At 44.2% G+C, this 18,673-nt stretch overlaps 1 protein-coding gene across 1 annotated transcript in view; it reads left to right on the forward strand.

The window, feature by feature from the left end:
• The window catches only part of LOC126162711 (acyl-CoA Delta-9 desaturase), a 127,855-nt gene that overhangs the window by 67,643 nt on the left and 41,539 nt on the right, over positions 1-18,673 (forward strand). Inside the window, exon 3 of the mRNA XM_049919369.1 lies at positions 7,476-7,606. Within this exon, the coding sequence (XP_049775326.1) occupies positions 7,476-7,606 (131 nt within the window). The remainder of the gene's footprint in view (positions 1-7,475; positions 7,607-18,673) is intronic.

Below are 18,673 nucleotides of genomic sequence, written 5' to 3' on the forward strand. Positions count from 1 at the left end.
TGAAAGAAGGCTGTATACCTGGAAGAGACCTGGCGAAATTGGAAGGTTTCACATTGATTATATAATGGTAAGACAGAGACTTAGAAACCAGGTTTTAAATTGTAAGACATTTCCGGGGCAGATGTGGATTCTGACCACAATTTATTGGTTATGAACTATAGATTAAAACTGAAGAAACGATAAAAAGGTAGAACTTTAAGGAGATGGGATCTGGATAAACGGCAAGAACTAGAATTTGTAGACAGTTTCAGAGAGAGCATTAGGGAACGACTAACAAGAACAGGGGAAAGAAGTACAGTAGAAGAAGAATGGGTAGCTTTAAGAGATGAAATAGTCAAGGCAGCAGAGGATCAAATAGGTAAAAAGACAAGGCCTAGTAGAAGTCCTTAGATAAAACAAGAGATATGAATTTAATAGATGACAGAAGAAAATATGAAAATGCAGAAAATGAAGCATGTGAAAGGGAATACAAAAATTTAAAAAAATCGGATTGACAGGAAGTGTAAAATAGTCAAGTAGAAATGGCTAGAAGACAAATGTACGAAGGGGTACCCAAAAAATATCAGAATTATTTTTTAAAAGCTATATATTTTCAAATTATTTGCAAAAAAGCCTTATCCCCTTCAAAATACCATTACAACTAATAAATTTGTCCCACCGATGTTTCCACCGTTCAAAACATTTTTTGTAGTCATCCTTAGAAATGAAACTTCCTGACATTAAAACTGTGTACCGGACCCAAGTTCGAGTCTCGCTCCGGCAGACAGTTTTAATCTGCCAGGAAGTTTCATATCAACGCACACTCTGCTGCAGAGTGAAAAAGTCATTCTGGAACTTTAGAAATGGCTGACAACTTCTCCCTTGTTTTTTTCTTCACTTCTTCAATATTGTCAAATCGGTTTCCTTTCATGCCGTCCACCTCCGCAGCGTAGCGGTAGCGTTACTGCCTACCACGCAGACTGTCCGGGTTCACTTCCCGGCAGGGGACTGGGTGTTGTGTGTCCATCATCATTGACTCGCAAGTCGCCGATGTGGCGCCAACTAAAGAGAACTAGCAATACAGCGGCCGAACTCCCCCAAATGGGGCCTCCCGGGCAACAATGCCGTACGATCATTTCACTTTTTTTCTTTTCATGCTCCTATTCATGTATGGAAATAAGAAAAAGTTGCACGGAGCCAGGTCAGGCGAGTGAGGTGCGTGGAGCAGTGAAACCATGCCAACTATCTAACAGAGATAGCTGTGTGTGAAGGTGCATTGTCATGGTGGAAGAACCAGTCTCCTGTCTGCCACAAATCGGGTCTTTTTTGATGAACACTGTTGCGCAATATTCTTAAAACTTCCAAGTAAAAGGTTTGATTGACAATCTGACCTGTGAGAACAAATTCTGATTGAACTACACCCTTGGATTCAAAAATACCAAATTAGCATTGTTTTCATGTCTGATTTGACTTGACGACATATTTTTAGGTGGGTTGACGATGACGTCTTCAATTGGCTAGGCTTGACTGTTGCTTTGTTCCTGGGTTTTAACCATAGCACCATGACACATCCCCAGTAATGACCTTTGACAGAAAATCTGGAACAATTTCAAGCTGTTGTTTCAAAGCACGACATGTTTCAGCTCGATGTTCGTTTTGATTGACAATCAGAATCCGAGGAACAAACTGGCTGCAACCGTTTTCATTCCCAAATGTTTCGTTAAAATTCGCTGAACCGAGTTCCAAGATAATCCATTAATCTGTGACAGTTGATCAATTGTCTGTCGACTGTCTGTGAGCACAAGCTTTCGAATTTTTTTCAATATTTTCGTCGGTTCGGGCAGTTGATGGACGTCCAGAAAGAGGTTCGTCATCAGTCGACATGTCGCCATTTTTTAACTGAGCAAGCCACTCGCAGACTTGAGTTTTTCCCGTATTGTCGTCTTGGTAAGCTGTTTTCAACATTAAAACAGTTTCATCATCATTTTTACCAAGTAGAAAACAAAATTTCACAGCTGCACGTTGTTCACTTCAACTTGCCGTCATAAAATACGGAACAAGAACAAAACAGGCTAGCAAAAACAATCACTCCAGATGAACAGAACAAGCCAGGCCGACAACACAGGTGGCACTGAACTCGCAATGAGCTGCGCCATACGCGCCTAGCAGTAGGAGTGCTTACTACATAGGGTTCGCACACGGCAATGGTATTCCAGATTCTTTTTGGTACCCCCTCGTATGGACTTAGAAACATGTTTGATTAGGAGAAAGATAGATACCGCCAATAGAAAAATTAAAGAGGTCTTTGGGGAAAAGAGAAAGAGCTGTATGAACATCAAGAGCTCAGATGTAAAACCAATCCTAAGCAAAGAAAGGAAGCTGAACATGGAAAGAGTGTATAGATGGTCTATACAAGTGAGATAAACATGAAGTCGTTATTATAATAAGGGAAGTGGATGAAGATAAAGATGAGATGGCACGTATGATATTGCGAGAAGAATTTGACAGAGCTCTAAAGGACATAAGTCAAACAAGGCCCCGGTAGTGGGCGATATTCCGTCAGGAAAACTGATAGTCTTGGCAGAGCCAGCTACGACAAAACTCTTGCTTCTGGTGTGCAAGATGTATGTGACACGCGAAGTACCCTCAGACTTGAAGATGAATGTAATAATTTCTATTCCAAAGAAAGCAGTTGCTAGCTGATGTGAAAATTATCGAACTATCAATTTAATAAACCAAGCAGTTAAGGAAACCAATGAAAAATTTGGATTAGGAATTAAAGTTCAGGGAAAATAAAATAAAAACTTTGAAATTTGCTGATGGTATTGTAATTCTGTCAGAGACAGTAAGTACTTGGAAGAGCATTTGAATGGAATGGACATAGTCTTGAAAAGAAGATTTAAGATGAACATAAGCAAAAGCAAAACAATGATAATGGGATGTAGTGGAATTAAATCAGGTGATATAGTCTTGAAAAGAAGATATAAGATGAACATAAACAAAAGCAAAACAATGATAATGGAATGTACTGGAATTAAATCAGGTGATGCTACGGGAATTAGTTTAGGAAACGAGACACTTAAAGTAGTAAACGACGTTTGCTGTTTGAGCTGCAAAATAAATGAGGATGACCAAAGTAGAGGGGATATAAAATGTAGACTGGCAATGGCAAGAAAAGAATTGCTGAAGAAGAGAAATTTATTGACATCGAATATGGATTTAAGTGTTAGGAAGTCTTTTCTGAAAGTATTTGTCTGGATTGTAGTCATGTATGGATATGAAACATGGACAATAAACAGTTTAGGCAAAAAGAGAATAGAAGCTTTCGAAATGTCGTGCTACAGAAGAATGTTTAAGATTAGATGGCTAGATCACGCAACTAATCAGGAGTACTGAATAGGGAGACAAGAAATTCGTGGCACAACTTGACCAAAACAACAGATCTGTTGATAAGACGCATTCTGAGACATCAAGGGATCACCAGTTTTATAATGGAGGGACCTGTGGGGGGTGTGGGGTGGGGGGCAGGTTAAAATCGTAGAGGGATACCAATAGGTGAACACAGTAAGCAGATTCAGAAAGATGTAGGTTACAGCAATTATTTGGATATGAAGAAGCTCGCACAAGATGGGGAAGCATGGAGAGCTGCATCAAACCAGCATTCAAACTGAAGACTACAACAATAACCCCTCATACTATTACTTGGAAAAGGAAGATGCATAACTGGACCCTATTATGCTTCATTATTGGGTCGTTTGAAACTTGCGTTGGCTGAATAAAATCCAAGCTTGGCACCCAAAAAAGTGCTCTTCACCAGGATAGTTCACTATCCCACACGTCAGCGATATCTCTGGCGAAATTGCATGAACTGGGCTTTGAATTGGTTCCTCATCCACCGTATTCACCCAGATTAGCCCCAGTTACTGCTTTCTGTTCCCTAACTGGAAACTTTGGCTTAGTGGGAAGAATTTTCATCATATGACAAAGTGATAGTTGCAGTCAACGAGTATTTTGCAGAGTTTGACAGAACCTATTTTTCTGATTGGATGAAAAAGTGTATATCCCTCAAAACAGACTCTATCGTGAAGGCAGGTGAGCTTTTTACGAGACATACATTTTTTCTTACTTTTATATCTGACTTGTCAAAGCACTAGCAAATGTTACTGTCTTGACATAATTGTGCCGTTATTTGTCCAAGTTGCACCATGGTTCAGAGCCCACATCAAACTATAGGTTCCGCTGTAAGTGGCTGCGTAATCCACTTCAAAAGTTTCGCCGACTTTTGTGTTATCGGTACCTTTATTTTATTAAAGCTTATCTGATAGTGACTGTCAATACATGACGTACGTGTAGGCGTTTTATTTCTTGAGACTTACGCTTGGCTGGGCTGACAATTTCACAGACAGACAGCAGATCAAAGCGTGCCGAAGGATACCATTAACTTAATGCAGGTTGTAAAAGGTCTCACCAACGCCACCTAGGACAGTGTTCACCAAAGGCTGTTGGGTGTAAAATGGATAGTATAAAGCCGGCCGCGGTGACCGAGCGGTTCTAGGCGCTTCAGTCCGGAACCGCGCCACTGCTACGGTCGCAGATTCGAATCCTGCCTCGGTCATGAATGTGTGTGATGTCCTTAGGTTAGTTAGGTTTAAGTAGTTCTAAGTTCTAGGGGACTGATTACCTCAGCTGTTGAGTCCCATAGTGCTCAGAGCCATTTGAACCATTTGACTGTACGAAGGGACAGCCATCGTAAGTCGACACAATGCAGACAACAGGTAACGCTGCATCCGTCCGGACGACCCCAGAGGAATTGTTGGAATCCTGCATGAGATGACTGCCGCTTCTACGTTCCTAAAGCGTTTTTCTGCAGTGAGGGCGTCGTAAAGTATAGTAGAGGTCCCAGAAGGCGGGCAACAGTGAGCCTTGGGCAGAGAACGCAGCGAAGATGGTACCAATCTGCCGATAGGGGAACAATATACTGGAGGATACTACGGAGGCTCTGTCAAAGTTACAGGTATTTATGGTTCTATGCTCTCAGCAGAACATGGCAGGCGAGGTGTGAGGATTCTATGAGTGTGTGACTGCGAGTTTCTCGTCCCGAAAATACCTTTAGCAGATAGGAATCTTAGGAGGGTCGTGGGAAACGGTATGCTAATGCGCTACTTTGAAGCACCAATAGGACAGAGTCAAAGCACATTCCTTTATTTAGCCGCAGGCCTGTGGGCGCGAAAATGTGGGAATTTGATTGGTCAGCCTTGCCTGACGTAGTAGTTTTGGAAGTGGGAGGATGTTCCAGGAGAACTGACATTTGTCAATGGATGACTGCTCATTAGAGGCTAGGACTGGCTCTCGAACAAGGAGCGAATGTTACGAGGGAAGACAGGAAGAATTAAGGTCACTTCGTCTGCTGCTAGTGAGAGAATCACTTCGAATTCTACTCGCAGAATTAGGTGTGAGAGGTAGTCATTTCACCTCGCAGCTCCACTAGTAGCTCGATGTAAGGTTTGCGTTAGGTAGCTTTTGAGGATTCACAGGCATCGTCCGACGCAGTGGCAGCTGACAGGATCACTGGCGGACAACACAACGATGCTGTTATAAAAAAAAAAAAAAAAAAAAAAAAAAAAAAAAAAAAAAAAAAAAAAAACTGGTAAGATCTGCAGTCGGCTGCGGCATATATAAATGTACTCAGTAAACGTTAGTGTCAATGAGTTGGAGGAATACTCCCTTGTGGCATGCATAATTCTACGAACTGAAATTTTGACAATCACTGTCGTCAGATTGCTAATAATGTAGTCTTGAATCTGAACCAACCTAGATTACTTGTAACTGTTTCATGTTCTTGTGATAATTTGTCAGTGAATAAGATGTTATTAAACGCGTTTGTGTGATACTTCACTGCAACTACTGCACTTGTTTTGTGTATGGATCTATAATGAACTATGGGTCTTATGGTAACTTTGACTACTTTCATTACATTTGTATAGTGTTAATAAATAAATCCTTGCATAACAAATGATAGTTTACAGTCTTCATAGGGTATCTGCTCTGAAGAGCCAAAGAAACAGAAACATCTACCTAATATCGCGTAGCGCCCCCGCGAGCACGCAGAAGTGCTGCAACACGACGAGGCATGGACTCACCTGATGCCTGAAGTAGTGCTGGAGGGAACTGACAGTGAATCTTGCAGGGTTGTCCATAAATCCGTAAGAGTACGAGCGGGTGGAGATCTCTTCTGAACACGACGTTGCAAGGCATCCCAGATATGCTCAATAATGTTCATGTCTGAGGAGTTTGGTGGCCAGCGGAAGTGTTTAAACTCAGAAGGGTGCTACTGGATCCATTCTGTAGCAATTCTGGACATGGATGCAGGTGATCAGACAGGATGGTTACGTATATGTCACTTGTCAGAGTCGTATTTAGACATATCAGGGGTCCCATATCACTCCAACTGCACACGACCCACACCACTACGGTCTCCACCAGCTTCAACAGTCCCTTGCTGACATGCAGGGTCCATGGATTCATGAGGTTGTCTCCATACCCGTACACGTCCATCTTCTCGACACAATTTGAAACGAGACTCGTCGGACTAGGCAACATGTTTCCAGTCATCAACAGTCCATTGCCGTTTCAAAAAATGGTGCAAATGGCTCTGAGCACTATGGGACTTAGCACCTATGGTCATCAGTCCCCTAGAACTTAGAATTACTTAAACCTAACTAACCTAAGGACATCACACAACACCCAGTCATCACGAGGCAGAGAAAATCCCTGACCCCGCCGGGAATCGAACCCGGGAACCCGGGCGCGGGAAGCGAGAACGCTACCGCACGACCTCCATTGTCGGTGTCGATGGGCCTAGGAGAGGGGTAAAGCTTTGTGTCGCGCAGTCATGAAGGATAATGAGTGGGACTTCGGCTCCGAAAGCCCATACCGGTGATGTTTCGTTGAATGGTTCGCACGCTGACACTTGTTGATGGACCAGCAATGAAATGTGCAGCATTTTGCGGAGATCTGATGTTTTACCGGATTCCTGATATTCACGGTACACTCGCGAAATGGTCGTACAGGAAAATCCCGTTTTCATCGCTCCTCGGAGATGCTGTGTCCCATCGTTCGTGCGCCGACTATAACACCGTGTTCAGACTCACTTAAATCTTGATAACCTGCCATTGTAGCAGTAGTGACCGATCTGAGAACTGCGCCGGACACTTGTCTCATTCAGGCACTGCCGTTCGTAACGCTGTATTCTGCCTCTTCACGTATTTCTATATTTGAATACGCATTCTTATAGCAGTTTTTTTGACGCTTCAGTGTGCATACCGATACAGTTTAATTACCTCAAGGCAGAGGTGGTGGGGTAGTGCATTTTTGGACTCTTTGTTGTACTCCTTATGCTCTTCTATATGACAGCCTTATCACAGAGAACACACTAGCTAAACCTTGCCCGTGCTGCCTGCCGACCCCTTACCTAGTTGAATGCCGTTGTGTTGCAGGAGGCCTGCTGACGTGGCTTGGTGTGCTGGGACTGACGGCGGGGACGCACCGGCTGTGGGCGCATCGCAGCTACGAGGCCTCTGCGCCACTACGAGCCTTCCTCGCTGCCTGCCACACCGCCGCTGGACAGGTACTTGCCCTCCTCTAGCACGCACACGAGGGTGTATCCAAAACAAACCGAACTTACTTTTTAATTTATTATTCAGATTTTTAGCACAAACCTTTAATCACCTTCGAAATATTCTCCACTTGCTCTTATTCACTTCTCTAATCTTTTATTCCATTTTTCTAAACATCATTTAAATTTGCCTTTTGTGCTGCTTTACAGCGTCTCTTGTCATTATTTTCTTCACCTCAGCAACTTCAGCAAAACGCTCTCCATTACATTCTAGGAATTCTCTTTATATTGTCCGCCGCTCGTGGTCTCGCGGTAGCGTTCTCGCTTCCCGAGCACGGGGTCCCGGGTTCGATTCCCGGCGGGGTCAGGGATTTTCACCTGCCTCGAGATGACTGGGTGTTTGTGTTGTCCTCATCATTTCATCATCATCCAGGAAAGTGGCGAAATTGGACTGAGCAAAGATTGGATAATTGTACGGGCGCTGATAACCACGCAGTTGAGCGCCCCACAAACCAAACATCATCATCATCACTTCTCTTTATATTCTAGGAAACAAAAAAATGTCGCACCTGGCAAGGTCTGATGAATATTGAATATTGGGAGGGGGGAGGAGTTGGGGTCATACTATTTCTGGTCAAGAAATGTCGTACAGTTCTTGACCAGAAATAGTAGGACCCCTGCAGGGCTGTACACGCAGGGACATTGTCATGACGGAAAAGCCAGTCACCTGACTACCACAAATCATGCCGCTTCCACCGCACACTGTTGCGCAATCTTTTCAAATCCTTCAAGTAAGAAGCCTGGGTACCTGAAATGGAATTTTCACTCTGCAGCGGAGTTTGCGCTGATATGAAACTTCCTGGCACATTAAAACTGTTTGCCGGACCGAGACCCGAACTCGGGATCTTTGCCTTTCGTGGGCAAGTGAGCTACCCAAGCACGACCCCACAGCTTTAATTCCGCCAGTACCTCGTCTCCTGCCGTCCATACTTCGCAGAAGCTCTCGTGCATACCTTGGAGAACTAGCACGCCTGCAAGAAAGGATACTGCGGAGACATGGCTTAGCCACAACCTGGGGGATGTTTCCAGAATGGAATTTGCATGATGATGATGATGATGTTTGGTTTGTGGGGCGCTCAACTGCGTGGTTATCAGCGCCCGTACAATTACCCAATCTTTGCTCAGTCCAATTTCGCCACTTTCCTGGATGATGATGAAATGATGAGGACAACACAAACACCCAGTCATCTCGAGGCAGGTGAAAATCCCTGACCCCGCCGGGAATCGAACCCGGGACCCCGTGCTCGGGAAGCGAGAACGCTACCGCGAGACCACGAGCGGCGGACTGGAATTTGCACTCTGCAGCGTAGTGTGCGCTGATATGAAACTTCCTGGCAGATTGAAACTGTGTGCCGGACCGAGTTTTAATCTGCCAGTAAGCTTCAGCCTGGGTAACCGACGCTACGGAACAGACTTGAATGGACAACTGCTTTCACATCTAAAAAACAAACGAGCATTGTCTTTATGTTCGATTTCACCTGACGAGCTTTCTTGGGGCAAGGCGACTTGGCTGTGGCTTTGATTCAGGATCGTAAGCATAGTAACAAATTCGTCATCTGTGACAATTTTTGAAAAATCTTTGGGGTCAATTCGGGACTCTTCTTTCAGTGCACAGCATGCTTCCACGCTACCATGTTTTTGCTCAGCAGTGAGCAGTCGTGGCACAAATTTAGTAGCCATCCTTTTCATTCTCAAATCTTCTGCTACAATTCGCTGCAATGAACTCCAGGTCACCCCCGACAGCTCCACAATTTCTTCAATAGTCCGTCGCTCATCTTCGTTGGGTGATTGCACGAATGTTTTCAACGTTTTCATGTGTTCGGGCCATGGAAGGACGACCAGAACAAGGTTTGTTCAAAAATGGTTCAAATGGCTCTGAGCACTATGGGACTCAACTGCTGTGGTCATAAGTCCCCTAGAACTTAGAACTACTTAAACCTAACTAACCTAAGGACAGCACACGACACCCAGCCATCACGAGGCAGAGAAAATCCCTGACCCCGCCGGGAATAACAAGGTTTGTCATCAATTGACATTTCAATATTTCTGAAACCGGATAACCACTCAAACGCTTGAGTTCTCCCCATAGCATTGTCCTTGTATGCCGTTTTTAACGTTTGCAAGAGTTTCTGTTCCATTTTTCCGAGCGAAGAGCAAAATTTCATCGCCGCACGCCGCTCACAAAAATCAGCTATTGCAAAAACGAAAGTGACACAAATCATACGAAATAGACGTCGCTATAAACTTTGCCGAAACCAGTCCTCATCTCCTTCGGCAACGGCACTCAGCTTACTGACTGTGGGAGCTTCGTTCTATGCGCTCGTGGCAAAACGCGTAAGCCGGCCGGTGTGGCCGTGCGGTTCTAGGCGCTTCAGTCCGGAACCGCGCTGCTGCTACGGTCGTAGGTTCGAATCCTGCCTCGGGCATGGATGTGTGTGATGTCCTTAGGTTAGTTAGGTTTAATTAGTTCTAAGTTCTAGGCGACTGATGACCTCAGAAGTTAAGTCGCATAGTGCTCAGAGCCATTTGAACCATTTGAACCAAAACGCGTACTACAAAAGCTCTGCTTACCAAAAAATTAGTTCGATTTCTGTCGGATGGTCCCGATGGGCCACTTGTGGCCTGAAGACGGAGTGCTGTGCTTTTGGGTATCCCCTCGTGCTTCGCGACACAGTTAACAACTTTTCTGCGACTGACACCTTGGATAAAAATTTCTCCATTATCTTGCTGCGTGAAAATTCGGAGAAATGACTCCCCCATTGGACTAAGACTCCACTGCAAATAACAGGGAAACCTCACCTACTAACCATCAACCAGAAAGTCCATAATAGACTGAAACTTCCAAAACTACTAACTGGCCAAACATGGATATTTTGACCCTCCTACTGTACTCCACACATACGGAACGTTGATCCGCTGTATCCTCTCCTACGCCATAGTTGGCTGATGTCTACTGCACTCAAGTTCTACCACTCCCTCCAAATCCTTGAGCGCCATGCTTTCCACATCAGTTTGCATTCTCCCACATGGGTCCCCTACCATCTCATCAAACTACCATCCCTAATCACTGACAGTGAACACCTCTGCATATTCTGCGCAGTCCAGAAACTGGATTCCAACAGCTCAACTGTTGCTCTCAGATCACAAATCCTGGTAGGATTACCAACAAACACCACCATCCTTACACTTACACACACTCCATACCTCATTCCAACGCAACTTCAACTGACTCCTCCTCTCAGTCAATGAAACCTTCTCCAGTGTTTACCTGCCCTGTCAATTATAACTCCTCCATAACAATGCCACTCTACATCAACGCTTCCCCTTGCTGTCCATCTTCCCCAGCCCTCCTTCTCTTTATGCTAAGGCCCTGCCTTACATCAAACTACTACTCCTTTTCTGTCTTCCTACTATCCACCCCAACACCTACCTTCGTTTCCATCGATACCACCCAGCGCATCCCTATATTTGCACCCACATCCATCAACCATACAGAACACCTAACATTTGCTCTAATTAAAATAACTTTTTCGCCTCTGCCGTCGTTCAACTTTTTGGTGAAAATTCAGTGCTTCTTTTTAAAGAACATCACCATCATTTCAACGAGTTCTATAGATGTTTTAGTCTTTTTATTTTATTTTTAAAAGCCGAACAAAACCATCAGTGAAATTTTATGCAAGTAGCATAATAATTAATCCTCTTATATATTTAAAATATCTGTAAATTTTTCACCCATTAATCATATGTGTAACGCCTTTATGTACATTTTAAACTAGTATGCTGCAGAGGAGAATATTATACCGCCGGCAGCCCATCTCCTACGCTTACAAGGCGGGGGGGGGGGGGGGGAGGGAGATGACATAACAACAACAAAGGAGAAATATGACTGTCTCCATCATCGTCGTCAGGGGATAAGTCTGACTGTAGTGAAACTGGCGAGATTCTTAAATTTATGCCCAAAGGACGGGATCGGATTGGCTGGATTACTTCATTAATGTTGTGGGTTGGCAGGAGAGCCAACACCGTAATATTAGAGGAGCCGAAAGGCACGCGTTTTAGCTCACGCAGGCTGGCGTGAGGTCTGGAACAGGTCAAGGAAATTAGACTTTAGCAAAAAACGGACGTAGCTGGTGGAATACTTAACTTTAATCCATAAATGATGAGCGTCGCTCTTGACGGTACATGATTACAGTATCAATCGTAACTGGTAATGGCGCCTTGCTAGGTCGTAGCAAATGACGTAGCTGAAGGCTATGCTAACTATCGTCTCGGCAAATGAGAGCGTATTTTGTCAGTGAACCATCGCTAGCAAAGTCGGTTGTACAACTGGGGCGAGTGCTAGGAAGTCTCTCTAGACCTGCCGTGTGGCGGCGCTCGGTCTGCAATCACTGATAGTGGCGACACGCGGGTCCGACGTATACTAACGGACCGCGGCCGATTTAAAGGCTACCACCTAGCAAGTGTGGTGTCTGGCGGTGACACCACAATTTTAATATCTCGAACATAGCGAATGCTCAGCTGGTGACATTTGCGTCCACATGTTACATTTGTGTTCGCTGTCCATCGTCTCATGCAGCGCCACCATTCTTATCAGCCAGTAAACTATGTGAAATCTTCCTTGTGATCTTTCTTTTTCAAGCGCACGCTTCCGTGAATTGCTAAGTGTACATTTAAGTTGCTATCGCATAGTCTAATTTCCAGGGCCTCCCTACTCACCGAATCCCAATAATCCTAAGCGTGAGCCAGAATTCTCGTGAGTTCAAACTTAGTCTTCTGTTTCTTCATTAGACTGTGCGCCCCAATGCATTTTTCCCCAAATATCTGTACTGATGGTGACGACTTTCAACACAGCAATCCGGCTATAGTCCGTATAGACTGCCCCTCTTAACTTAACGGCAAATTTAGAAGGAAGAATCAGTAAATGAAGAGGAAGGGTAAGATTCTGTCCTAGTGTCAGAAGTAAGTAAGGCATTGGAGGATATGAAAAAGAGCAAAGCATGTGTTGTTGACAGTTTCTCCGCATAAACCTTAACGGGTTAAGGAGAAACAGGCGAAGAGTCGACCTCTCTTCGGAAGTACATCTACTACAAGAGAAATGGCCAGAGGACTTTCTTATACTGTCTTAGAGTTTTGAACAGAAGGCTGTAGGAGAAGCTCGAGCAATGGATTCAGTAGGGGAAAAGAGACACGAGACGCCATTGGACTTCCAAATGCTATTGGAGAAAGATATATAGAAAAAGACAAAGAAATACTTGCGGCCTTCATAGACCTCGAAAAAGTGGGATAAGCTGATGGATAGCTTGAAGAGGAAGGGAGTAAAGTGGAAGGGCAGAGGACTATCTGCAAATCTGTGCCTGAATCAGAAGGCAAGGGTACGACTAGAAAATAAGACCTTGGAAAACAGTAAGATCGGGAAAGGGGTCATCAGGACTGTTGTTCTCGCCGATCGTATTTAACATTTATTTGGAGGAAATAGTGAAAAGTTGTTTGGATGGGAAAAGGGGCGCCGGGATAGGTGGACGGAAAATGGAATGCATAAGATTCGCAGATGATTCAAATGGCTCTGAACACTATGGGACTTAACATCTGAGGTCATCAGTCCCCTAGAACTTAGAAATACTTAAACCTAACTAACCTAAGGACATCTCACACATCCATGCCCGAGGCAGGATTCGAACCTGCGACCGTAGCGGTCGCGCGGTTCCAGACTGAAGCGCCTAGAACCACTCGGCCACACCGGCCGGCTATTCGTAGATGGCATACAGATTTTCGCAGAAAATGAAGAGACACTGATTCTAAATAACTTGAATGAAACCTGTGTAGCAGACAGTATGAAAATAAATAAAAAGAAATCGAAAGGCGTGGTTGTAGGCTTCAAGAAAAGAAAATTTAAGAGTAAGTTAGTTACAAGCTCTTTGAGGTAAACAAACGTTGCAAGATTATATTCGTCATCGTCATAAGGGACCCAGCACCAAGTCTGATGGTGTGGGCTGTTGTAAGCAACACAATTGCCTCTGATTTGCACAGCCAGTAATTTGGACAACATGCGCCATATTGCTACAGCGTATTGTTGTTTGAGGTTTTCATGACGTAATCTTTCAACAAGAGAATGGAAGACCACATATCTCCTGTGCTGTCCTGGCCTACAAAAGGCTGCCCTGGACAGCACGTTCTCCGATCTGTCACCCATTGAAGACGTCTGGTCGAGAGACGTCTGGCCGAAAGACTGGTACACCACTACTCACCAGAAACTACGGCTGATGAACTCTGGCACAGAGCTGAAGCACCATAGAATATCATAATTTTATCTGTCGCTTAGGCTCAGTTGAACACGGTGTCCCACCAGGTCAGAGTCGATGTTGCTGCCATATGTGGCAACTCGTATTCTTTCTGCTATACTGTACGTGCAAAACAAGTAAGATTTCGTTATTTGCTATCCTTCCTGATGTTGCAGTTTTAATGGTTACCGGTATAAAGGGTGAATCACCTAAAACTTTCACCGCAAATATTTTGATAATGAAAGGCGCCATCGATATGCAGGTTTCACAGTTTGGAATGGTAGGCAGGGACCCCGCCTACGCAGCCCGTACAGAGAGTGTTATGAGCTTCCGTTGTGTATTTATTGAAAAAAAAGTACGAATATTTCAAAGGGACCATGCCTATTGACTCTACTACAACTAAATTAGAACGCCAGTGGTGTTTGTTGCAGGAATCTAGTGCAATTAGTTTATGAGATATCGTAGTTTGAACATTCCAAACACGACAGTTCTTTGTTCCATGTTGTAGAACAAACGAGTGTGAAATTCAGTTGGGGTGCATTACGCGCAATCCTACACAGATGTTGCTAAGTCTCTGGAGGGTTCGGGTTGTTGAATGAGACACTTCCTAGGACAAACGAAAGGCAAACAAAAGTTAATGGAATACCTCGGAGGGGGGGGGGGGGGCACACCTTCAAAGGCTGTGATCAAAATGACCACCACCAGCGTCAATACGAACTTGGAGTCTGCCATCCAACGATTGCTGCATAATTCTAGTTCCTACGTCCACTATAAGCTACGAGCATGTCCGCTTTTTTCGCATTGGAAAATACCATACTCCAAGCACATCTCACTACGTCCACTCACACAATAAGTGACAGGACCGACGCATTGAAATCGCAGTGTAACGCACAACGTAATGTAAACGAACTAAACATCATCGCCTCTCATTTAGCAATGTTGTTGTTGTTGTTGTGGTCTTTAGTCCAGAGACTGGTTTGATGCAGCTCTCCATGCTACTCTATCCTGTGCAAGATTCTTCGTCTCCGAGTAACAACTGCAGTCTACTTCCTTCTGAATCTGCTTTGTTTATTCATCTCTTGGTCTCCCTCTACGATTTTTACCCTCTACGCTTCCCTCAATACTAAACTGGTGATCCCTTGATGTCTCAGAATGTGTCCTACCAGCCGATCCCTTCTTCTAGTCCTGCCACAAATTCCTCTTCTCCTCAGTTCTATTCAGCAGCTCCTGGTCTCGCGGTAGCGTTCTCGCTTCCCGAGCACGGGGTCCCGGATTCAATTCCCGGCGGGGTCAGGGATTTTCACCTGCCTCGAGATGACTGGGTGTTGTTGTGTCGTCTTCGTCATCATCATTCATCCCAATTACGGTCGGAGGAAGGCAATGGCAAACCACCTCCGCTAGGACCTTGCCTAGTACAGCGGTGCGGGTCTCCCGCATTGACCCCTACGCTGTGTCAAGGAGTATGGGACTTCATCATAATCATCACCCCCTCATTAGTTACGTGATCTACCCATCTAGTCTTTAGCATTCTTCTGTAGCACCACATTTCGAAGGCTTCTATTGGCTTATCGTCCATGTTTCATTTTCATATAAGGCTACACTCCATACAAATGCTTTCAGAAAAAACTTCCCGACACTAAAATGCATATTCGATGTTAACAAATTTCTATTCTTCAGAAACGCTTTCCTTGCCATTGTCAGTCTACATTTTATATCCTCTCTGCTTCGACCATCATGTTACTTTTGCTCATCAAACATCAAAACTCATCTACTACTTTAAGTGTCTCATTTCCTAATTTAATTCCCTCAGCATTAGCAATTGGATGGAGCAAACAATTGTCAGTGTTTACAATGTTCATAATACGATCTCTCGTAAACTACTTGCACCAGATTCCTGCAACAAATAGCACTGGCATTCTCATTTACGCTACTTTTAAGATTTTACTGTCAATAAGCACTGTCTCATTTAAAAATTTGTTATTGTTGTAAAAAACAACACTTTCATCAAAGTTTCAAAATCTATGTATTAGCTGAAAATAAGCGCCCTTGCCTACAAGTAAGTTCTGTGAAAACCGCGTATCGACAGTGCCTTCCATGTCTGACATATCTGCGGTGAAAGTGTTAGGTGATTCGCCCTGTATATCCCTTACTGTATGTTTACGAGTTTCTTAACATATTTATGTCCTCCTTGAAAATATTTTTCTGTATTCAAATTGCCCACAATATTGTGTTTCGAACAAACAATATGCTCTTGTGTTTTGCTCTCCAAACCGTTAAGCCAACTTTATTTCCAGTATCAAATAAAGATTGATAAGATGGATATAAAACGGATAAATCAAATGCTCAACACCTATCAACAGGATATGTCTGTACTTCCGATGTTACGACGTTTACAAATTGCAGAGCGCCGACAGAAAAACCTATTCCGTCCCTAAGGCGACAATGTGTGCTGCGGGCCTATTCTACACACCCGAAGCATCGGCAGATATTTAAACTCTATAGAAGTCTCTGACGGACCCATCTCGACATTGTTAATTGGCGAGGTACAAAAATATCAGCGAACAACCGCTCGGCAACACTACCGTTTTCTTCAACAATGTACGTATTTGTCGGTAGATGAAAAATTCTATCGAATGTCACAGTAAAAATTTCAGTTTCTCATCTTTGTTCTAGCTGTGAGATCATGTTCAGTTTTAGTCAAAATTACAAGCCTGATGAAGTCGTTCAGTAACTTGTGGTCACTGTGTATGATGGTCCGCCCAGATAGCTGAGTGGTCAGCGTGACGGATTGCCGTCCTACGGGCCCTGGTGCGATTCCCGGCTGGGTCGGGGATTTTCTCCGCTCAGGGACTGGGTGTTGTGCTGTCTTCATCATCATTTCATCCCCATCCGGCGTGCAGGTCGCCCGATGTGGCGTCGAATGTAATAAGACCTGCAGCAAGGCGGCCGGACCTGCCCCGAAAGGGGCCTCCGGCCAATGACGCCAAACGCTCATTTCCATTGTGTATGAGGGAAAGCATTTGTTCTTGGGTGAGACAGCGGCACATGCGAGGTTTCCATCGGTAGCGAGACATACTCGCGTGATGTAATTGGTATCTTTAACTACAGAGACTGCAATCGGACACAGACACTGAAGTAAAATGTAATTTGCCATAAGTGAGTTTACTACAGGGTTTCCAGGTTAAACATACAACAATATAAAATATAGTAACTGAGACATAAATAGTAACTGAGATATTTATTGTTGGTACATTTCTACAAATATGGTAACACAAGCTTTTTTTTTCTTTACACACCTCGATATGCGCAACGTTAGTGGTGCGACAGACAGCTAATCTGTATTCGACTTCTCTGCAAGTATTTTGCAGCATTGCAGCCGTAACATTTGCGATAGTTGCACGAAGGCGATGGCGCAGATCTGGTATGAGTAGATCACGAACTAGTGTCTGGTACATTGGATTCTTGATAAACCCGACAGAAAAAAACCACGGGCTGTAATGTCTGGGCATCTAGGGGAACAGGCAACCGGTGGACTAGCTCTTCCCATTGAAAACAAACTTCCAGTTTCACGAAGCCGCTTGTCCCATTTGTTGATTGTTACGTAAGTGGGAACATCGTGAGTTGGCCGCAGTCCATACGCACACCGGAAACGACGTCAGTGTAACAGACGTCAGCTCCGCAAGAGAAAGCGCGCGGAACACCTTTTGCTGTAGAGTCCACATGGCTACTGCAGCGCATTTCCATGAACAAAGCAGTTTGCGCGTGCCTATGAGTTACCAACTGCCGCAAGCAAACACAGAAAACATTTTGAACTGCCGTACTTGTAGACGCAAACCGACAATAAGTGTCTCAGTTACGTCTCAAGTTGTTACGTTTTACATTATTATATATTTAACCTGGACACCCTGTAGAACTTAGGTGTACGTCAGGAACAGTCTTGTTTGTGACTTTTAAACAATTTTATAATTTCTCTTGGGCTAGCCCCAAGTTCAGTTCCATTCCATGTAAAAATGATCTGTGTGTACTTTGGCTACTGAGCCTCTCTAATCTGACAGCTCCTACCGTTAACGGGAAACGTGAATCACCCCCGCATAGGTCAGCGGCGCTGCGGGCTGAGCAAGCACAGGTAGCACGTTTATCCTAAGAAATCGGTCACATATATATTTTATCCCTGTACTTACAACTAAATGTTACGATAGCGGTCTCAGTTGAACGACATTCGACAATGAGCGAAATATCGGAAATACACCCTGCTGACGGCTGTGGCTCTGGAAATAGAAATATCAGTACCACTCTTATGACTTGACATACTCTTCCCTCTGCTATCACAGTATTCCACAGTCACCTTCTTTGCACAAGTCGGAACACAAACACATATTTTATAAGCCTGGTGCTCAAGGTGAACCTATCATGTATGCCCCACCACTACTAAGTATAATACTTCGTCAGTAACTGATTGCCTACCATAGGAGATAATACTGAGAGAAAATCAGTGATGGGTGGAAATGTCTCATAACGTTTCTTGCAGGTCCTACCACTGTGTCTTAGAAAGAGAGACGTAATCGGCCAAACGTTAAAAACCCAATCGCAACAACTACTGTATGTTACTGTCACAAGCGGTCTTGGTTCTACAGGTGCATACAAGTATCCATGTTAAATGGAGGTACGACATTACCTCTGAATGAGATGGTTTTCCAGACAAATACCGAGACGGTGATCATAGGAGTGTATAGTATCAGAC

This window comes from Schistocerca cancellata, chromosome 2 (genome assembly GCF_023864275.1).
Source record: "Schistocerca cancellata isolate TAMUIC-IGC-003103 chromosome 2, iqSchCanc2.1, whole genome shotgun sequence".
NCBI lineage: Eukaryota > Metazoa > Arthropoda > Insecta > Orthoptera > Acrididae > Schistocerca > Schistocerca cancellata.